Source organism: Amblyomma americanum, chromosome 5, assembly GCF_052857255.1.
Source record: "Amblyomma americanum isolate KBUSLIRL-KWMA chromosome 5, ASM5285725v1, whole genome shotgun sequence".
NCBI classification, from domain to species: Eukaryota; Metazoa; Arthropoda; class Arachnida; order Ixodida; family Ixodidae; genus Amblyomma; species Amblyomma americanum.
In genome coordinates, this window is record NC_135501.1 from 5064408 (window position 1) to 5086058 (window position 21651).

Sequence of the window (21651 nt, forward strand, 5' to 3'; positions counted from 1 at the left end):
CTTCCAGACGGTGGCGGCCTTTTTCCCTTTCATTTTCTTTCATGCATGCCTTACCTTTTGTAACGGGCAGGCACCGCTAAGCAGGGAGCCCGGACATAATGGAGTGATAAAGAAGGGTTAGAAACACAAAAAAAAATGAAAATGAAAGAGAAGAAGGGCAAAAGGGAGAGGTTCACACATAAGTTTTTTCAGATTTGACCCTTCGTCTTCTGGTGGGTAGAGACATCAGCAAATCAGTCAATGCTTGATGTGCAGCACCGCCTTGGTCTTGTCACAGGAGCTGCCGCCTGCGTCATCCACTCCTCTCGTGCCTTGAAACCCAAGCGCCTGTGTAAAGGCGGCACTATCTGTCGGGTGTTGGGTGCAACAAGTGGCACGACATAGCACATTGTCGATGGCTCCTCCACATCACTACATGCTTGGTACAGCGCTGCCTGTACCTATGATATTGCATCTAAGTGATGGTGATAAACTGGTGTTCGAAGCGCACTGGCATGGGCCTCAAACATTAATGCGCTGCACATGCCATTGTCAAAGATCTCAGCTCCGATGACGTTCCTGTTCCTGCGGTATACAGCAGGTATCGACATTTTGGCGAGTGCAACCTTTTCTCACTCTTTTCCTCCTAGACACTTAGTTTGCCTTTTTTTTTTCTCTTTCATCATCACTCTTGTACTTGTGAGGTTGGCCTGTGGCGGCGATACCTGCGTTTTAGTTCTTGCTCTTTTCTACCTTACAACAGCTTTGTTTTCAGAAAGAGTGGTGTTTTTGTGTTTAGGTGTTCTGTCAACACAAGCCAACTTCAATTTCTCCTCAGTCTCCCTTTTAAGCCTTAATAAAATGAGTATTTTTGAAAGGAAAAACATTTTGCATTAAACAGCATGTAAATCATATTTTGTTGAAAGGTGATCACTTCATGGTATAATACTGCTACGGTTGTGCTTGTGCTTGGAACGCTCGTGCTTGGTGCGCTCGCGCTTGGAACGCGAAGAGGACGAAGTGCGTTTCTGCTGCTGGGCTTCGCGTGCCCGGTTGTTCGGTGCGTGGCTGTAAGCTGTTTCCCTGTAAATATATTTTTCCCTTTTGGTGTGCACATCTTCACGTTACATTATTGGTGGAGGTGCGGGGTAAACGTGGGCGAAAAAACCACAACATCGTCGAGGTAACATAGACATGTGGACCATTTAAAGCCGCGAAGCAAGGAGTCCATCATTCTTTCGAAGGTAGCTGGCGCATTACAGAGACCGAATGGCATAACTTTAAACTGATATAAGCCGTCCGGTGTGACGAATGCCGTCTTTTCGCGGTCATTGTCATCAACAGAGATTTGCCAATACCCGGACCGAAGGTCAATTGAAGAGAAAAATTTGGCTCCGTGAAGGCAGTCCAAAGCATCGTCTATTCTTGGGAGTGGATAGACGTCTTTTTTTGTTATGTTGTTTAGGTGCCGGTAATCAACGCAAAAGCGCCAGCTGCCGTCCTTCTTTTTAACCAGCACAACTGGTGAGGCCCAAGGGCTCGACGAGGGCTCTATGATGTCTTTACTGAGCATCTTGTCCACCTCTTGCTGTATGATGGTGCGTTGTGTACTGGACACTCAGGATGGCGTCCTATACCGCCGCAACCTTCGTCCTGACGGACCTCCGCTCCTGCTAGTCGTTCCCCAGCGTCTCCGTTCATCTGTCCTAGCGGAACTACACGACCTACCGACCTCAGGCCACCTCGGCGTCTCCCGCACATACGATCGGGTCCGACGCCGCTTCTTTTGGCCTGGTCTGTACCGCTCTGTTCGGCGTTACGTTGCCTCCTGCGACCTCTGTCAACGCAGGAAGAGACCATCAACGTTGCCTGCTGGCCTTCTACAGCCTATTGACGTACCTCTCGAACCATTCTACCGTGTTGGACTCGACCTTCTCGGACCTTTCCCGACGTCCTGCTCCGGCAACCGTTGGATTGCTGTCGCGACCGACTATGCGACCCGGTACGCTATCACGCGTGCGTTACCAACAAGTTGCGCAACCGATGTCGCCGACTTCCTATTGCAGAACGTAATCCTTCACCACGGCGCTCCACACCAATTGCTGACGGACCGCGGCCGCTACTTTTTGTCCCGAGTAGTTGACGATATCCTCCGGTCCTGTGGCACGCAGCATAAGCTCACTACAGCTTACCATCCCCAGACGAACGGGCTTACCGAGCGCCTCAACAGGACTCTGACCGATATGCTATCCATGTATGTCTCGCCCGACCACCGCGATTGGGACGTTGCCTTGCCTTATGTAACATTTGCTTATAATTCGTCGCGGCATGATACCACCGGCTATTCTCCTTTCTACCTTCTGTTTGGTCGGCATCCTGCGCTGCCATTGGATACATTACTACCGAGTTCTACTGCCTCGACCACAGAGTATGCACGTGACGCCATCTCCCGAGCAACTATGGCCCGTGAAATCGCCCGAGACCGGCTCACCGCATCTCAGACCTACCAGAAGTCAGTTTACGACCGCCGGCATCGCCCAGTACACTATCCGCCGGGCTCACTCGTCCTCCTTTGGTCTCCTTCTCGCCATGTCGGTCTCTCTGAGACACTTCTACGTCAGTACAGTGGCCCTTATCGAGTTCTCCGTCAGGTGACCGACGTGACCTACGAGATTACACCTCTTCATGCTCCGACGTCGTCCACTAGCCCTTTGACTGACGTCGTTCATGTAGTCCGTCTCAAACCGTACCACACGCCTGCTACATCATCCACTTAGCACCGGGACGGTGCTTTTGCCGCCGGGAGTTATGCTACGGTTGTGCTTGTGCTTGGAACGCTCGTGCTTGGTGCGCTCGCGCTTGGAACGCGAAGAGGACGAAGTGCGTTTCTGCTGCTGGGCTTTGCGTGCCCGGTTGTTCGGCTGCGTGGCTGTAAGCTGTTTCCCTGTAAATATATTTTTCCCTTTTGGTGTGCACATCTTCACGTTACAATACCAAACAATACCACAGATAATACTAAAGTTGTTCAGATTGTTTTATGCTTATTTCAGTAAGAAATAAAATTAATTATTAGAGGTTATTGTGTTAGGTTTTGCTGAGCAATGTATGTTTTCAGGCAGATCATGATCATGATGAAAGAGTTATTGCGTAGTTGGCCTCTGCTTTCTTAGGACCATGACCCTGGCTTAAACGACTGTAGGCACTTAATTTTCGTTCCTTCTTTCAACTGATGTGTTAGAAACTCAAATGTATGGATCACAGTTCGCTAAAACTTACAAATTTGAGCTATAAATATAGCTTCTCTATCGAGAGTTTTTTGGCGATATTTTATAGTATGAATTTCAGCTGTACTGAAATATTTTGCGATTTTTTACGAACTGCCGAAATTCATACTATAAAATATCGCCAAAAAGCTCGCAGTGGAGAAGCTAAATTTAGCCAGCGAAAGAACACCAACTGGTAAATACCTTTTAGCTTTAGCACCGTTTTGAAGCTACTCGCGGTGATTGCGGAGGCTGCAAAAAACCCAGCGGCAAACACTAGTGAAGTTGGCTTCGCTGCAGAGCACCGCAGTCTGCGGTGGCAATTCACATTTCAGCGAAGGTGACTTCCTCACATTACGGGGGTGTCACATAAAAAAAATTGCACCACAACGAAACCTGCTGTTTTCACCACCTCCCTCCATGCTGCTGGAAAGCTACAACAACCGGCTGTGTCGCTGATTCCGGGTCGCTATTGTCGAGTGCGGGAAGCACAAACGGGTGCCAACTGCCTGGCTACCAACTTTTCTTGCCGCTATATCTTCTGTGGTGCCGAAGCGAGGTAAAGCGTGAACCACTGCACAAACGCTTGCCGCTCCACCACCAGTCACCAGTGTAGTGAGGCAGTGCCTGCCGCCTTCCAGCCGACCTGGCACGATTGGTGTTCGGCAGTTCGATATATCCATTTTATGACAAGCCGCGTTTTATATATAAAGTAAGAAATGCATGTGTTTGTTAAAAATATTTAGGATCACTTTGATGTAGCCAGTAATTCACAATATTCACGTTCTTTGTAACGAGGTTTGACGACAATCACCTGCGATTGCTCAGTAATTGATAATTAAATTTCTTTCTCATGCTGTTTCGATTTTCGTTTCATCAGCTGAACGATGACTGTGACATGCAGTTGGGCTTTAGGCCAAATGAGGCATAAAAAGCACTGCAATATAAATGCTGATATGTAGTTTGAATTAACTTAAACACTTCAATCATCCTACTTCAAAAGCTGCAATGACAACAGATGATGTACCAGCAGTTATATTGCTGTTTTTTGTACCTTATCTGAACTGAGTACCAAGTACATGTCACAGCTGTCGTTCGGTTAACGAAACCAAAACGACATCAAGAAGAAATTCAATTGTAAGTTGTTTAGCTGGCGTCGGTGAATATTGCTGCTAATTCTTCAAAGCTGCCAGCACGCGGCTTTAGCGCTTTGATTGTGATGGAAGATGTGACCGGATTCATCTCAGTTGATCGTATCCAGGCAGAGCCGATTCTACGTTGTTCCAGAATGTCGTGGTAACTTTGCACACCATATCTCAAAAGTTCGCTATTAGCTTTATATTGAGCACGGACGAGAACGGCGGGAATTCTGTTCTACATCCGCCGAGCACGCTTGTTGCTACACCGCCACTGAGTCATTCAGTTCTTTGTTTCGTTTGGAAGCCATTTTTGCTATCTTCCTGCTTGCTGGACTGCAGTCACTACTACGTGACAATATCATAGGGTGATCTATGTATTCTAGTGTTGCAACACATTTTTGGAGAGATTTAAACATGCAAGCAAAAGTTTGGTGTCCATAGTCCTTTATTAATAATAAATGAAATGGGCAAATGTGTCCCTGAAAATTTTTTTTAGCAAGCAGGGAGCTAATGTGGCACAGAAATTACACTGTCACCTGTAGAAACTGCCTGTACAAAAGCCACTAAGATGTGCAGCCGTAAAAATTGGTTTTCACTGAAACAAAATCCTGCCCAGCAATATAATTTGGCAGAAGTAATAAATGTTTTGTCACAGCACGACCACCAAGGACCATCACATGTTTCGTGCTCAGCCACAAGTGTTTGCAGCAAAGTGCCCACATAGGCCAGCTGCTTCTGGTGAATGTTGTAGGTCTTGCAGTATATTCAGACAAGTTGGTGAGGTGAAATGGGGCAGAATTTTTTTTTACATTTCTTTTTTGTTGCTGTTTTCAGAGGTCCATGCCTGAAGTTTCTGCCTACTGTAAGTCTGGGCTTTTCCTTTCGATTAGAAATGCTTGCGGCTGTTGTTCTTGAATAACTGTGCAAGAAGAGCTGTGTGCATGCCCTCAGACTGAGCACAGGCTGGCATGATGTAATAACAATGCAGTGACTACTTAAACTATACTAAACCCATCTTCTCTTGATCGGCAAAGGAACTTTAGTAGTTCGGATGTGACAGGTGACTTGTGGGATTACAGCGCAAGCAGCCAGAACCAGTCCTGTAGAGGCATGATCCTTGGAAACAAACACACAGTGGTGTCTGGTGTGTTGACTTTACATTGTGGATGAATAAGCCCTTCCAATGGCCCATACGTTGTGCAGGGTCACATTAGCTTGGCAAAAGGGGCTCAGATCCCAGACCTTGGTGCACAGTGAAAAGCCCCTTTTCAAATTGATGTCAAGTTGATGAATGACACCTCTCTGTTCTTGGTTCCAGTTTCTGTGTGCTGCTGTTTGCTGAATGAGAAATTGGTTTTCTATGCTTTTCCCACCCGTGTACGCAGTGGCAAAAAATCGCAAGCTTCCACTGACGGCTGACAACTTCAACTTTAAGCGTGCCACCATCCACCAGCCACCTCACGAGGTGGTGCGAAACGCGGGGCCACGGCATTCTGGCAAGTTCAAGTCAGCACGAGTAACTCGACAGTCAGCACCGGCTGCACTAGAACCGGCGTCGCCAGTACCAGCATCGCCAGCAGCAGTGCCGGCATTGCCTGCATCAGCAGTGGAGGTAACTGAGCCTTATAACTCACCATTTGGGCGAAAGCATATGCCAAAAAGTGACTTCTATCGGAACAACAGGACTTGTCGGGCTAGTTGGTTGATCATAATGCAAAAAGACGAACTGCGCAACAAGAACACGGACGAAAGGGAGGCAGACACACACTAACGCAGTGTGTGCGTTAGTGTGTGTCTGCCTCCCTTTCGTTCGTGTTCTTGTTGCGCAGTTCGTCTTTTTGCATTATTCTATCGGAAGCATGCGGCACCATTGAAAAGAGGGTAATTGTACATTGTAAGCCTATAGGTTGTGTGTTCCCAGAACTAAAAAATGCACATGCTATCATAGAATGTTGCTACAAATCTGCATTAGTAGTGTCGGTAGAACATTTTGCATTTATAGACGTAAAACTCTTGTTTGGGCTAGTCGGTTCGTGGTAAAGGTAATAGTCAAACCCCACCACAACAAATACCACTGTAGCAAAATTTCCACCACAACTAAGTATCTCCGATCCCTGTCAGCATAACGAACACCACTATAGCAAAATTTCCACCACAACTGAGTATTTATCATCCCTGTCAAGGCCATGCAATTACACTCGATCCTGGATATATTGAACCCTGATATATCGAATTATTGCCTATATCGAACAGTTGTAAAACCTCCTTGGGAATCTCATGCAAAAGTGTTGCAAATTTGTTTGCGTTTATCAAACTTCCGTGCACCCCATATTTGATATATCGAACTGGTTTATAGAGACACGTCCCAGAAACATCCCTGTCGACGGCCCGATGCCCATGGAGACAGCGAAATGGTTTGCTGTAGCCTTCGGAGAAGAGAGCTTCACTGGTGGCACTTGTTGGCAGCAGCGTCGATACAGCATCGTCGGAAAGACCCTCTCGGGCAAAAGCGAGGCATTGACACGGAGAAGGGGCTGTCCAAAGAGTGGCGAGAGATTTACAGTAGCTTTTTGCCATTGCAAATATTCAATGCAGATGAGACACCATTGTTTTGGCAAATGCTGCCAAATAAGACTCTGCACCTGAAGGCAGTGTATGCCATGGTGGAAAGAACAGCAAAGTGTGCGTCTTGATTTTGCTTTCTGCAAAAATGAATGGGTCATGCAAACTGCGGCCACTGGTTATCGGCAAAAGCAGGTCACCATGCTGCTTCAAAAACACAAAAGGCCTCCCAGTTCGATACGCATTTAATAAGAAGGCTTGGATGACACGTGATCTTTTCACCGAGTGGCTCCGAACTTGGGATGCCGAACTGGAGAAGTCGGCTGCAAGGTTTGTCTTCTTGAGAACTGTTCTGCCCATCATGTCGTCTGCCAGTTGAAGCAGATCACCATCAGATTTCTGCCGCCAAATACAACGGTGAAGCTTCAACCTCTCGATCAGGGCATAGTGAAAGCGTTTAAGGTTGGTTATAGATGGCGACTGGTACAAAGGCTTCTAATCAACCTTCGGCTGAGAATCGAACTCATGGTGGACCTCCTCGGAGCCATACAGATGCTGGCTGGTGCCTGGAATGACGTGAAGCAAAGCACAATCATGAACTGCTTTCGCAAAGCAGGGTTTGTGGTGGCTTCAGGTGACGGGTGTCTAGATACAGAAGACGACAGTGCTGGATGCCTGGACAGTGAGTTTCGTGAGCTCTCGGTGTTCGCAGGCGCCGTCCCAGACGGCGTTACAGCACAAGGTTTTGTCAGTGCTGACGACAATGTGCAAGCCGTTGCGGGTCGTGCTGATGCCGGGATTGTGGCTGACATCATAGGTACCGAGGAAGCGGACCCGAGCAGTGACGAAGATTCAGGCAAAAAGATCTCCTAGCCGCCATGCACTGTTGCTGAACTTGCATCCATATTCAGCGTCATTCGTTGCTGTTGTGGTACAATAGAAGGCACTGGACTTTCTCATTTGGGTACCATCAACAAGCTTGAGGACAGCTTAATGAACTTCATGGTGTAGAAGAAGAGGCAAACTATGCTCACAGACTTTTTTCTTGCGAAATAAAGTGCGGTGATCGTGGAGCTGTGCTTTCGTTTTTTGTGGACTTTGGAGGAGCAGACCGGAGCAAACTTGTCACGATTCCGGGGAAATTGTTTGAGATGTGTACAATTTTGAAGTAAGCATCTAATAGGCGTATTTTGTATTTCGGATTATCAATATATCAAAATTTTTCATGATCTCCTTAGAGTTCGATATATCTGGGATCGACTGTATTTGCCATGCAAGGCAATGCAATTATTTCCCCCGAAACAATTTTTGGAGCGAGGCTCCGCTTTGACGAATTTTTTTCAGAGTAAGCAGCCCCTCCCCTTTTTCTTTTTTTAGCCACATCTTGTTAGGTTTCACTGAAAATGGCTGCTGTAGTCAGTTTCCACTTTTAATAGCACTCTGTGGAATTGGAATTAATGTGCAGACATGTGCACATAATGATGCAATGCATCGCATGACTGCCTGTGACAGTTTTTAGCCGGCAGCTCAGACTGCGAGAAGATCATCTTCATGAAATGAACTGATGAGAAATTCTGTTCAGCAATTTTCGCTTGAATGACCTCCAGTGGATCTAGCTGCGGCCAGTCTAATCCACATAGGTCCTTGCCGCCGTAAGCATGGCTGAAGCAAGTGGTCAGCAGAAATCTCTGTGGTAAGCAAGTCATCTGGGTTCTCCTTAACAGGAGTGAAATGCCAACAGGAGTACTTGCACAGATCATGAATCTCTTGAACTCATTTCTTTTGGAAGTCTTCCAGTTTCTTGGCTCTTTCCTGATGCAGTAGAGAATTATCTGAGAGTCTGACTTAAATGGAAAAGCTAAATTTCCAGTTGTTCGATATGTAGCTGTACATTCTTTCTGCTGTCAACACTGACATTAATTCTAATCTTGCCAGAGTGACCAGCTTTAGCGGCGCAACTCTCATCTTGGCAAGCAACAGGGCTTTTCCGCCAGCTTCATGTACGCACGCATATGCTGCAGTGCCCTATGCTTTCAGACTTGCATGCACAAAAATGTGAAGCTCAGTGCTGCCCTGATCCTAGGAACCTTGGTAAGCTAAAGTTGTGGACCATTCCTGCCAGGTCTTTTCCAGATGTGGTGGCAGTGCATCGTCCCAGTCAAGATCAGCTTTTCACAGGTCTTGCAAGGAGACCTTCACTTGTACCAGAAATGGGGAAATGGTGGTCGTGTAACTTGTGGGCGATTCCTCTGTGCAAGGATACACAGAAAGAGAAGAGGGCCAGGTCTTAAGAAAAAAGCGGTTTAATCTCTCACGGTGTTGCGGCACTGGGGCGGTCAGGGGTCGTCGCGGCAGGAATCAAGAGAGCGCCTCGGTGGTCGGGCCTCCCCTTAAATAGCCCCACCACATAGCCCGGTTCCTCCTGTCCCACTCGGGAGAGAAAGGGTGGTCGAGGGTACTTGCAGGGGGGAGGCGCAAGATTTGAGTGAGGGCCCTACAAACTGTGTGACAGCCTGAAGTGCAAACCACTTTGTGTTGTTCAATGAAATGGAGAGTAATGTGAGGCTTGAATGGTAGCGTGTCTGTCACACTGTTCAAGACGACTGCCACTACCATTCAGTTTTCGAATGCCTTTCCAGTGGCTTTTCTTCTGGCATAATTTTCTCTTGTAAAGTCGCTGTCACGCCCGAGTTGTTAGAGGTGCGCTTCTGGATGTACATTGATGCATGCAGGATTTCTTCTTGCATTCGAATTGCGTCTTCAGAATTATCAGCCCCATGAAAAGATTATCCGACTATGTTCATGAAGTCTTGCAGGAGTCATGCTCTCTTGGGACGCCAGCGTACCAGGAATGGTGCTTCATACTGGCTGTGAACAGGCAGCCTTGAAGTGGCTCCAAAAGGAACTCTGGTCTCTCGGTCAGGCAGGCATTCAGCGCTCTTTGGTGGAGTTTTAAACCTGAGGAAATGCAATGCTTTGCGCTGCAGCGCTATCTGAAGAACGGCCTTCATCTCAGTGTCTGTTGTTAGGGCTGCCTTCTATCGTTCGAACCGATGCGGCGAGATCATGACGTCAGTATTTAGATTTGGACCTGCCTCCAGATTCTGTTCCAAAGGCTTTGCACTCTTCTCGTGCGAAGAAACATCGAACACAATGCACATCTTAGTTGTGGCTCATTACCGCTCTGTGAGGCATGTAGTGCAGGCACTCAGGGTAGTTTCCTCTGGCGACGGAACTTTCTCAGGTGATCCTTCATCGACAAATGCTCAGATGGCCTTGTCGTAACATTCCATAAGTGGCGTATTGATGAGTTTCCTCATCCAGGTATGCAGCCGCTTGGTAGAAATAGTGCAGTTTTCACGGAAGTGAGACTTCATGCCGCCAATCTATTTTCCAAATGTGTCTCTCAAAACTGTTCTCAAAAAACAACCGGTGCTGCCCAAAGGCTCTTTGATGGCTGGATAACGTCGTCGTGAAGCATTTCTTCCACTTGGCCCCGGATTGTTGTTCTCGCAATGCCACACGGCAGGGGCTTTGGCGGAGAGGTTGGGCGTGCTGGTCGGTTATAATGCGATGCTTGGCAATCGGTGTTTGTCGGATCTTCAGTGATTACGAGAAGCACTCTCTGTAGCTTTGAAGCAGATTGCGGACCTGGTCTTGTCTGTTCCGAGGCAGGGCTGGGTTTATGTCGAAGACGTGCTTGTGATTTCCCTTAGGTGAATCTTTTGGGACTCAATCGGAGAGGGTGAAGGCGTCGTGAATGTCGGATTGTTCGTCGAAAAAAACAATTGTTGTTTCTTTGTTGACGTGCCCGTATTCTTTGCTAAGTTCAGCCGCCGCGGTGGCTCAGTGGTTATGGCTCTCGGCAGCTGACCCGAAAAATGCGGGTTTGATCTTGGCCGTGGTGGTCAAATTTCGATGGAGGCGAAATTCTAGAAGCCCGTGTACTGTGCGATGTCAGTGCACGTTAAAGAACCCCAGATGGTCGAAATTTCTGGAGCCCTTCACTGCGGTGTCCCTCATAGCCTGAGTCGCTTTGGGGTGTTACACCCCCATCAACCAAACCAATCTTCGGTGAAGTTCAGCAGCAGCACTTCCGCTTGTCCATTGCGGAGATGTGCAGTGGCTCTTGCGATGCCGATTCCTCGCTCTAGAAACAACTCCGTGTTCTCCTTGATGAGAGCTTCCATGTTCTTGGCATCTGTGGTACCTACGGTTACCATGACGCTTGATTGGGGTGAGATGCTCAAGTGTTCATCCTGGACATTCTGGCAACATGCTGTTTCGTGCTTGTCATCGAAGGTATGGCTTCGCCCGTCGAAAGCATGATGAGCTTGGATCGAAGGTCGATGATTGCCTGATGTTCATTTAGAAAATCCTTGCCCAATATGACATTGCAGGAACATTGCTGTAACGCTATAAAGGTCGCAGGATAGGTATGTTCCTTGATAGTCACTCGCGCTATGCATCGTCCTGATGGCGTAATGAAGTGGCCCCCTGCAGTGCGAATTTATGGGCCGTCCCAAGCAATCGTGACTTTCTTCAGCTGCGCGGTGAATTTTATTTATTTATCAACTAATGCCGGCCTCAGTGCGAAGCCTTGGGTACGAGTGGGAGTTATATGGTAGTTACAACAGAAAAAAACAAAAAGCATGAAACAGTGAAAACAATGCATGGGCAAAATATAAATTCAAATCTGTAGTTTACAGCACTGAAATAAGCGAACAATGATAGCAGATTGTTTATTTATTTATTTATTCAATTCACTGCACAGGCTGCAAGCTTCGGAGCATTGTGTAAAGGGGGGTTACAAATATAGAGGCAAGGTAAGGAGCATGCGTAACATGGTTATACAACGCTGGTTGACTGTTAGTACCAATCACTACAACGCAAGAACATCTTTATATAATAGTTAATGACTACAGAATATGGCGGCTACTTCGTTCAGTGTTACTATGTTCAGTGGTTTGGTACAAAAGTAAGAAAATTAGTGACAAGAGGAAGAGCGAAAGGCGTCATTGTACTGAACTAGCACCTGCACAAGAACTAAACACCATTCACAACAGTTATTCAAACGTTGAGGCATGTGCAAGCAATGGTTGCGGCATGTACGCTCGTGTCGCCAGATGTGACTGGCCAGGAATTTAGCTGACAGTTAAAGGATCACTATCGCATTCACGAACGAAGCAACGTTGGGGATAACACAGCATCAGAGGGTAGAGCGTTCTGACTGCATGCTGTTTGAGGAAAGAATGATTTTTGGAAAGATGTTGTGTTGCTCGAAAATTCTCTTACTTTTTTGCTATGGCGTAGCCTTGTCGATCAAGCGTTCACATGTTCAATAGACAAATTTTTTTTATTCCTAGGTTATTGTGGCAGTGGTGATAAAATAATTTTAGTGTAATAAGAACACAGCACACTACTAATACAGCACACACAGCACACCACAGCACAGCACAGTAATAAGAGCACAGCACAGTAATAAGCACAGCGTCACGAACAACCAGCTGAACCGTCCAGGCACAGAACAGAGACCGCGTTCAGTCCAGAGCACGCACGAGCGACCGAGCGTTCGGCGCTCGAGCTTCGGAGTGTTCGGCACTTCTTGTCGTCTTCTTCGTTGAGCGCCAGCCTCTGAAGATTCTAAAGCCCGTGTCCAGTCTTACAATTCCCCCTGGGCGAAAGGGCGCCATCCTGGCAGCCTAAGGGCGATGTGACGACGGCGGGGTCGTAGTAAGGTTTGAGGCGGGTCGTGTGGACAATTTCGTGGCCTCGGCGGCGATGATCAGGGGATGGCGTAAGGGGTTCGATGAGGTAATTGACGGGGGATGTCTGCTGAAGATTACGGTAGGGTCCCTGGTACTTGCTAACAAGTTTGGAGGAAAGGCCGGGACCTGAGGAGGGTACCCAGAGCCAGACCAAAGAGTCAGGAAGGTAAGCGGAAGGAAATGCAGGGGGATCACGGGTGCTTTTAGGCTGCTGCTGGGCGTGAGAAGTGAAGGACCAAGCAAGCTGTCGGCATTCTTCGGCATAAGTTGCGGCTTGAGAAAGAGTTGTAAATTCGGAAGCATCAGGGCGGTAAGGTAGAATAGTGTCCATTGTGCAAGAAGGCTCACGGCCGTACAGGAGAAAGTACAGAGAGAATCCGGTGGTGGCTTGAGCAGCGGAGTTATAAGCGTATGTGACAAAAGGGAGAACGCGGTCCCAGTTACTATGGTCGGAAGCAACATACATGGCCAGCATGTCGCCGAGGGTGCGATTAAAACGCTCAACCATGCCATTTGTCTGGGGATGGTAGGCGGAGCTGGTGCGGTGAATAAGGCTGCATTCCTGAAGGAGAGCTTCTACAACTTCTGAGAGGAAGGCCGGACCTCTATCACTGAGCAGCTCTTTGGGCGCACTATGGCGAAGAATAATGCGATGGAGAATGAAGGATGCAATGTCGTGGGCTATAAGGATGGTAAAGGCGATGTTTCAGCGTAACGTGTAAGGTGGTCGATGGCAACGATGATCCAGCGGTTCCCGGCTGATGTGCTGGCAAGAGGGCCGTAGAGGTCGATGCCAACACGCTCGAAGGGCTGTACTGGGCAAGGCAGCGGCTGCATAGGAGCGGCGGGTCGGCGAGGTGGATGTTTTCGTCGCTGGCATGTGGAGCAGGACTGAACGAACTTACGGACGTAACGGGCCATCCCACGCCAGTAGTACCGCTGTTGTCGACGGGTGAAAGTCTTCAAGAATCCGGCATGGGCAAATTGGGGATTATCGTGGTAGGAAGAGCAAATGAAGGAGCGCAGGTGTGTCGGAATGACGAGAAGCCACTTGCGACCATCCGGGAGATAGTTGCGGCGGTAAAGGAGCTCGTCTCGGATGGTGAAATGGTGGGACTGACGACGGAGAGCACGGGAAGGAGGTCGAGACGATTGTCCAGATAGATCAAAAAGGCGAGTGATCCACGGGTCTTTGCGTTGCTTGGAAGCCATATCAGCGAACTCAAACTTCAAAGAAGACAGGGCGGATATACAAGGCGCTGCCTCAGATGGTACAGGGGAACGTGAGAGGGCATCAGCATCGGCATGTTTGCGGCCGGAACGATAGATAACGCGAATGTCGTACTCTTGGAGTCGCAGAGCCCATCACGCCAGTCGGCCAGAGGGATCTTTCAAAGAGGACAGCCAGCAGAGGGCGTGGTGATCGGTGACAACGTCAAAAGGGCGCCCATACAGGTAGGGACGAAATTTGACGATCGCCCAAAGGATGGCTAAACACTCCTTCTCAGTGACAGAATGGTTGGCTTCAGCTTTTGCGAGTGTCCGGCTAGCATAAGCGACAACGTATTCGTCAAAGCCTTGCTTTCGTTGAGCGAGTACGGCACTGAGGCCGACGCCGCTGGCATCGGTGTGGAGTTCCGTCGGAGAATGAGGGTCAAAGTGACGCAGAATTGGTGGAGTGGTGAGGAGGCGACGGAGTGTCGTAAACGCTTCATCACAGGCTGGTGACCAAGCCGAAAAGTCGTGGGTGGAAAGGAGCTTGTTCAGGGGGTCGACGATAGTGGCAAAATTGCGGACAAAGCGGCGGAAGTAGGAGCAGAGGCCGACGAAGCTGCGGAGGTCTTTTACAGAAGTGGGCTTTGGAAATTCGGCCACAGCTCGCTACTTGACCGGGTCAGGGAGAACGCCATCCTTCGATACGACATGACCGAGAATGGTGAGCTGCCGAGCTCTGAAGCGGCACTTTTTCAAATTAAGTTGGAGGCCAGCGTCGGCCAGGCAGCGAAGAATAGTCTCGAGGCGCTGGAGGTGAGACGGAAAGTCCGGGGAAAAGGTTACAACGTCGTCTAGGTAACAAAGGCATGTGTGCCATTTGAGCCCTCGGAGTATGTTGTCCATCATGCGCTCGAGAGGCCGAAAGGCATGACATTAAATTCATAAAGCCCGTCGAGTGTGACGAATGCAGTTTTTGGGCGATCGGCATCTGTCATCGGCACCTGCCAGTAACCGGAGCGCAAGTCCAATGAAGAAAAGAACTCAGAGCCCTGCAGGCAGTCAAGGGCATCGTCGATACGGGGGACAGGGTAAACGTCCTTGCGTGTAATCTTATTCAGACGACGGTAGTCCACGCAGAAACAAATGGAACCGTCTTTTTTCTTGACCAGAACCACTGCCGATGCTCACGGGCTGTGCGACGGTTGTATCACGTGACGCTGGAGCATGTCGGTCACCTGGGCGTCAATGATGCTGCGCTCAGCGGCTGACACGTGGTACGGACGTTGGCGCAAAGGGCCATGGGTTCCAGTGTCAATACAGTGGGTAACGGTGGTGGTGCAGTCCAAGGAAGGTTGCTGGTAGTCAAACGAAGCTTGAAAACGCTGCAGAACGGCTACAAGCTGGTCTCGTTGGGTAGACGTCAGGGCGGCGTCGACGGAACGGTTAAAAATATCTACAGACGACTGATTCGTGATGGGAACAGGCGTAATGGCGCTGACGTGAAGGCCGGCCGCGCTATCGACGGGGGGGTATACGGAGGCGGGATCAAGAACGGCAACGCTACCAAGCGATTGGCCACGGAGTAAATTGGTAGGGCAGGAGAACGGGTTGGCCACATAAATAGCGCTGGAGCCACGAACAATTGTCAGCACAGCATGAGGCAGCAAAACAGACTTCTGGTCAGCGCATTGTTAAGAGGGGGTATAAGTCACAGTTGCATCTGAGGGCGCAGCACAAGAAAGAGGCACTTGCACTGAAGAGAAAGGTGGAACGTCTGTGTCCTCTGAGACGACCACAGTAGCGGCAGCAGCACCGGTTACGTCCAAGGGGTCGTCACTGTAGGGCGACAAGTCAAGCTGAGTACGGTCGCAGTCAATAACGGCGTGATGTGAGGAGAGGAAGTCCCAGCCAAGGATAACGTCGTGAGAGGAGCGGGCGAGGACGATGAACTCGGTTGTGTAGGGAACGTTCCCGATGAGCAGGCGGGTGGTGCAGGCGGCTAACGGTCAAATGTCCTGAGCGCTGGCCGTCCGGAGAGAAACGGGAGGAAGGGGCGTCGTCACTTTTTTGAGTCTGCGACAGAGGGTGTGACTGAGAACCGAAACGGCTGCGCCAGTGTCAACAAGTGCTTCGACGGCGACTCCTTCAACGAAAATGGTAATAATATTGGCAGGCGCGGAAACAGGTCTTGAGTGAGCCGCTGGTGACGCAGTTCTTGCCTCCGGAACTGCGGTGGTTAGTTTTCACTGTGGACGGCGGGTTGGCGACGGAGCATTGGGGAACGGGAACGACGGGCAGGAGACGGCGAGCAGTGGGAGCGGGGATGGTAACTAGGAGAAGAAGAATCCGGAGGCGGCAAGTGTGACGCAGGCGAGGACGACGGCGGAAGGTCGTACGTCGGCTCACGCCTATAATCGTAGCGACGGTGGTCACGACTGCGACACAAACGAGCCACGTGACCAGCGACGCCACAGGTGTAGCAAATAAGGCGGTTGTCTTGTGTGCGCCAGGTGTTGAGTGGCTGCGGCTGTGATTGGGGGCGGGCAACCGGACGGTAAGGTGGGGTTGCAGGTCGCTGGGGTTCTAACTGCCGGGTAGGTGGCCTGTAGACAGGGGCCGCGACCGCACCACGGCATCGGCGTACGTCAGAGGAGCCGCGATCAGAGGTGGCTCAGGAGGGGGTGGCAGGACTTCAGCGACCTGCTCCTCGATAACACGCTGTAGGTTGGGAGTGAGCGACGGCGCAGGCGTAGGCGGGCAGGTAGACAAAGATAGCTGGCGTGCGACTTCCTCACGTACAAACTGCTGGATGCTCTGGAGGAGCGATTGTTGCTCCAGAGGACCGTCCCCTGGCAGAGCCAAGCTGCAAAGTGCGGCCTCCTGAAAGCCTGCATGCCGGGTAGAAAGGCGTTGTTTGCGCAGCTCATCGAAGCTTTGGCAGTAGCCGATGACACCGGAGACAGTCTGGGGATCTTTGGCGACGAGCATCTGGAAGGCATCATCCTCAATGCCTTTCATAATGTGTCTGATCTTGTCGGCCTCGCTCATAGAAGGATTGACACACTTGCAGAGGTCGACGGCATCTTCTGTATAACTTGTGAAGTTTTCACCGGTTTGCTGGGCCCGACTTCGCAAGCGTTGCTCGGCGCGAAGCTTTCTCACTGCGGGACGGCCAAAGACTTCTGTCAGACTGGTTTTTAGAGCTGCCCAGCTTGAGATGTCAGCCTCGTGGTTTCGAAACCAGAGATTGGCTACGTCGCTCAGATAAAAGATAACGTTGGTGAGCTTGACGCTATCGTCCCACTTGTTGTATGCGCTTACGCGTTCATAGGAGGCCAACCAATCCTCCACATCCGTGTCATCTGTGCCGCTGAAGATGGTCGGGTCACACTGCCGCGCGGCGCCGGAACAGAAGACAGCCGATGGAAGCGGTGAAGCGGTTTGGGTGACGGTCTCAGGCATTGCAGAGGTGGTAGTCAATGCACGGGTGCGAAGCTCCAGGGCAAGGGATCGTTGGCACCTCCACCACTTGTAATAAGAACACAGCACGCTACTAATACAGCACACACAGCACACCACAGCACGGCACAGTAATAAGAGCATAGCACAGTAATAAGCAGAGCGTCACGAACAACCAGCCGAACCGTCCAGGCACAGAACAGAGACCGCGTTCAGCCCAGAGCACGCACGAGCGGCTGAGCGTTCGGCGCTCGAGCTTCGGAGTGTTCGGCGCTTCTCGTCGTCTTCTTCGTTGAGCGCCAGCCTCTGAAGATTCTAAAGCCCGTGTCCAGTCTTACATTAGCCTTTCTTGAGAGCGCCTAGATTCTAGGGGTTCCAAGCTAGAGCTTTGTAGAAGGGCAGAAGGGGATGTTTGCCTTCTGTAAGCATTGTGAATGAACCGAATTGATTTTGTTTGCAGCTTTTCTAGCTTAGTAATATTTGTTAATGTGAGTGGGTCCCAGACAAGAGCCGCTTATTCTAATATGGGCCGGACATAAGTTTGGTATGCCAGGAGTTTAATTTCTTTCGTGGACCTTCCAATTATTCTACGTAGAAACCCAAGTGTGCGCATTGCCTTTGTTTGTGTGTACAGTAAAACCTTCTTGATACGTTCCCGGTTCGTACGGTCAAAATCGCGAGCATTAAAAACGTCCTATAGACTTACACTATACTTTTCCCGGTTAATACGTTCCCGGAAAACACGATTTCCCGGCCACTACGTTTTAAGTTTTGACAAACTGTGGTCGTATAATACGTTTATTTACTAACCGCACATATGCAAACATACAAGTGGGCCGAACGAGAGGACACGCGACATGTTTTTTTGCAGCAGCCGCCCGCCGTGATGGCTTCTTTGCGGTGCCTCGATGCAACGAGGCGAAACACCACCACCACCACCGCCAAGAACAAAAAAAAAATGCCGCCACCGTCTGGAAAATGTTTAATTAACGAGTGTGAGCTTTATTGGCCATGAGTAAAACGAAAATCTTTCCGCATCCAGTGATGCCAGTAGAACCTCGCAGCTTAAAAAGCAAGAACACTGCGACAATCAGCCGCCGCGGTGGCTTTCCCACAGTACTTGAGAGCAAAGGGGCGAAGCATCCGAAAATGACAAGCGAGAGATTTTGGATGGTTTCGTCACTGCTGTTAACGGCCCGGATGCGTTATGAATTTGCTTCCGCACTAAAGAAAGCGCGAACGCGGATTGAATTCAGTGAGCACTGGAACAGGATCTGTTCAGCTCTTGTGCCAAGAAATGCCAATCGACATTTGTATAAAGTGAAATTGTCAATACCTTTTTACGTCCTTCAACAGTTGCATTTCTCAAAATCAGGCAGTTTGAATCGTACGTTTTCCCGGGTATTACGTTTTATTCTGCAATAAAAAAAAACATATCAACGTGGTTTTACTGTACTCTGTGTTTGTTCCACCTTAAATCAGATGTAATTATAACTCCCAAATACTTGTAATGATCAGCGAGGGATATGCAGTTATTGGTACAATAAGTGAAAGGTAGGGTTTTTTTTGCGTGTAACTCTTGTTGCGATGGCTTTGATTAATACTCATCTGCCAAGTGCAATACCATGATTGTATCTTATCTAGGGAACTATTTAAAATTACCTGGTCGTTAGGGCTATTGATGACTTGATATAGGATGCAGTTATCTGGGAGAAGTCTTAACGGTTATGTCACAGGCTATATTATGAATGAATACCCAAAAAAGAAGAGGGCCAAAGATGGAACCTTGAGCTGTACCGGAGGAAAATGAAGTTGGAGTGAAGCTTGAGCCATCTACAAAAACGCTCTGGTACCTGTCCGAAAGATGTGCCTGAAGTCGTGCATGTAAAAAATTGTTTTTTAGGATTGGTTTTAATTTTGCAAGTAACTTACAATAAGAGTTGCGATATAATGCCTTTTCGAAATACAGTAAACCCTCGTTATAACGAAGTCAGCGGGACGGCGAAAAAATTCGTTATAAGCGATAATTCGATATAGGCGACAAGCTCGAGAAAGCTAACACAGTCGAGATTTAAGGGGGGACGCGGATCTTTGGGACCAAAAAATCGCGCAAAATTCGACTTGGAAAATCATAGTTGGGTGTGTGTCATCATTTTCCATCATAATCTCAAGTTTCATGGCTGAATGCCCCGTAGTTTACGAGAAATCGACACAAAAGATGCAATTTTTACACGAAAGCTCACGAAGATCAGCTAGAAAATGCCCGTTTTGAGTCGCGTGTTCCTTTCTTCTTTCACTCCCTCCTTTATCCCTTCCCTTACGGTGCGGTTCAGGTGTCCAACGATATATGAGACAGATACTGCACCATTTCCTTCCCCAAAAACCAATTATTATTATTATTATTATGAGTCGCGTGTCGCGTCAAAAGTAGCCGGCGCAGTGAGGCGACTTTTGTCTCGTTTGAAAGAGCGACGCCTCAGCTTTCTTTCCCGCCAGAACGAAAGGCCTACTGCGATTGGTCGCCGAAAAAAGAAAGAAAACAAAATATAAAAAGCTGCAATGCTATTGGACACTACGCGGCGAAATTCAAGCGCCTCATTGGCCGGCGCCATTTTTTTGAGGCTCCGCGCTCGTCCTGCGACGCCATTTTGAAAAAGACCACCGTGGCGTGAAATCGTATCGGAAGTTCGCAGCGCGCCTAAGTTTGGGAAAAAACCTAGAAAAGGCCGCAGCAAGCAAGCGGAAAACACAAGTACGTCGGCAGGGATGTAAACCAGCAGCAGCGGAGTGCCTGAGCGTGGACCGGCGGATGACGCGACCTTGGCAGCCGTTGCGGCGTTCGTTCCAAGCGCGGTGCACATCGCGGCTGCAGCGGATGACGGAGAGCCGGATGGTTTTACTTCACAAGCAGGGATCGGAAGAGGGAATAATGAGGCACAGGAGTGCAATTTGGCGGTCGTGATAAGCGCTTCTTACCAGCTTCGGCGTCCGCCTTCGACACTGAGCAAATCGCGGGCTCGGGCGAGATTGGCAGCAGCGGGTCAGAGTAGGCACATTTCTTCCCAGCGCATTGATCACGAGGAATCGCGAAGCACGCCGGTGATAAAATCGCCACTTTGGCAGCAATGTCTGCAACTTCGCTCTAAGCGGGTCAAGCTGTTCGTGCGCTTCGTGTAATGCGGCTTAAAATGCATGCGTTTGGGTCGGGACCGGTAGAAATTTCTAATAATGCGATATTTCAAATAATGCGATTTCGTTATAACGAGGGTTTACTGTACAGAAATATAAAATCGATATGACTGCCATTGTCAAGAGCGCTTGGTAGGTTGTGAACCGTTTCCAGTAGTTGTGTGGTGGTTGAGAGCCCTTTCAGAAACCGTGTTGCCATGGGTCAGTTATGTTGTTGGCTTCTATAAAAGTCGAGCTATGTTTAAATATTATGTGTTCAAGTACCTTTGCGCATGTACACAACGAACTAGGCTTGTATGATGATAGCAGTGACTTGTCGTCAGTTTTAGGTATCAGAATTATTTTTGCATATTTTCATTCATTCAGGACTTGGCCGCATGACAGTGATTTAGTGAATATAAGGGTTAAATATTTAGAACACTATTCTGCACACCGAACAAGAAAAGTGTTTGGAATGGTATCAGTTCCAGGGGATTTTTTAGTATCTACTGTGCATCAGGGATAGAACACATTCTGAAATATGAAAAGGTGTTGTGCCGTCAAACGATGGAAAGGATGGAGTGATTCCATCATTGCTAGTGATTACTGAGCTAAAGTAGCATTTAATGCTTGTGCTATTTCTTCTCTGTCAGTTATGTTTGTGTTGTTTATGGAATTGCTAAAAGAACGTTTGGCCTTCGGTGCGATGTGACGCCAAATCTTTGCGGGAGATGAAAGAAGAAAATTCTGTAAAGACACTCTCGTAATAATTTTTGGCTTTGTGATTTTGTTTTTAGGCTGCATGCTCAGTCTGTGCATCTTATCTGCGCTATTTCTAGTGGGGTATAGCTTGTGCTGTTTCCTGGCTTTATTCAGCTTGCGCCCCAACCGGATAATATCCTTTGTTGTCCAGGGAGTTTAGTACTGTTAGCTTGCTGGGTGCGAAATTTCGAATACATTTTAACACTATTTCTCTGAAAAAATGCCACAGGTGATCCACAGAGTGTTCAGGAGATTCGTAAAGGGAAGCAAACTCGGAAAATCCTTGCTCCAAAGCACCCAGAATGCCAGCGTTACTGGCACAAGAAAGAACAAAAA

At 48.7% G+C, this 21651-nt stretch overlaps 2 protein-coding genes across 27 annotated transcripts in view; one reads left to right on the forward strand and one right to left on the reverse strand.

Moving 5' to 3' along the window:
- Positions 1-21651, forward strand: part of LOC144132256 (uncharacterized) — a 317492-nt gene that overhangs the window by 79199 nt on the left and 216642 nt on the right. For all 26 annotated transcript variants that reach the window (XM_077664514.1, XM_077664518.1, XM_077664524.1 and 23 more), the window contains 2 exons: positions 5216-5243; positions 5767-5993. In XM_077664514.1, coding sequence (XP_077520640.1) covers positions 5216-5243; positions 5767-5993 — 255 coding nt within the window. The remainder of the gene's footprint in view (positions 1-5215; positions 5244-5766; positions 5994-21651) is intronic.
- Positions 12959-20038, reverse strand: LOC144134566 (uncharacterized). The gene has a single exon (XM_077667464.1). It carries the CDS (start codon positions 17527-17529, stop codon positions 16510-16512), a length of 1020 nt encoding a protein of 339 aa, XP_077523590.1. The 5' UTR covers positions 17530-20038; the 3' UTR covers positions 12959-16509.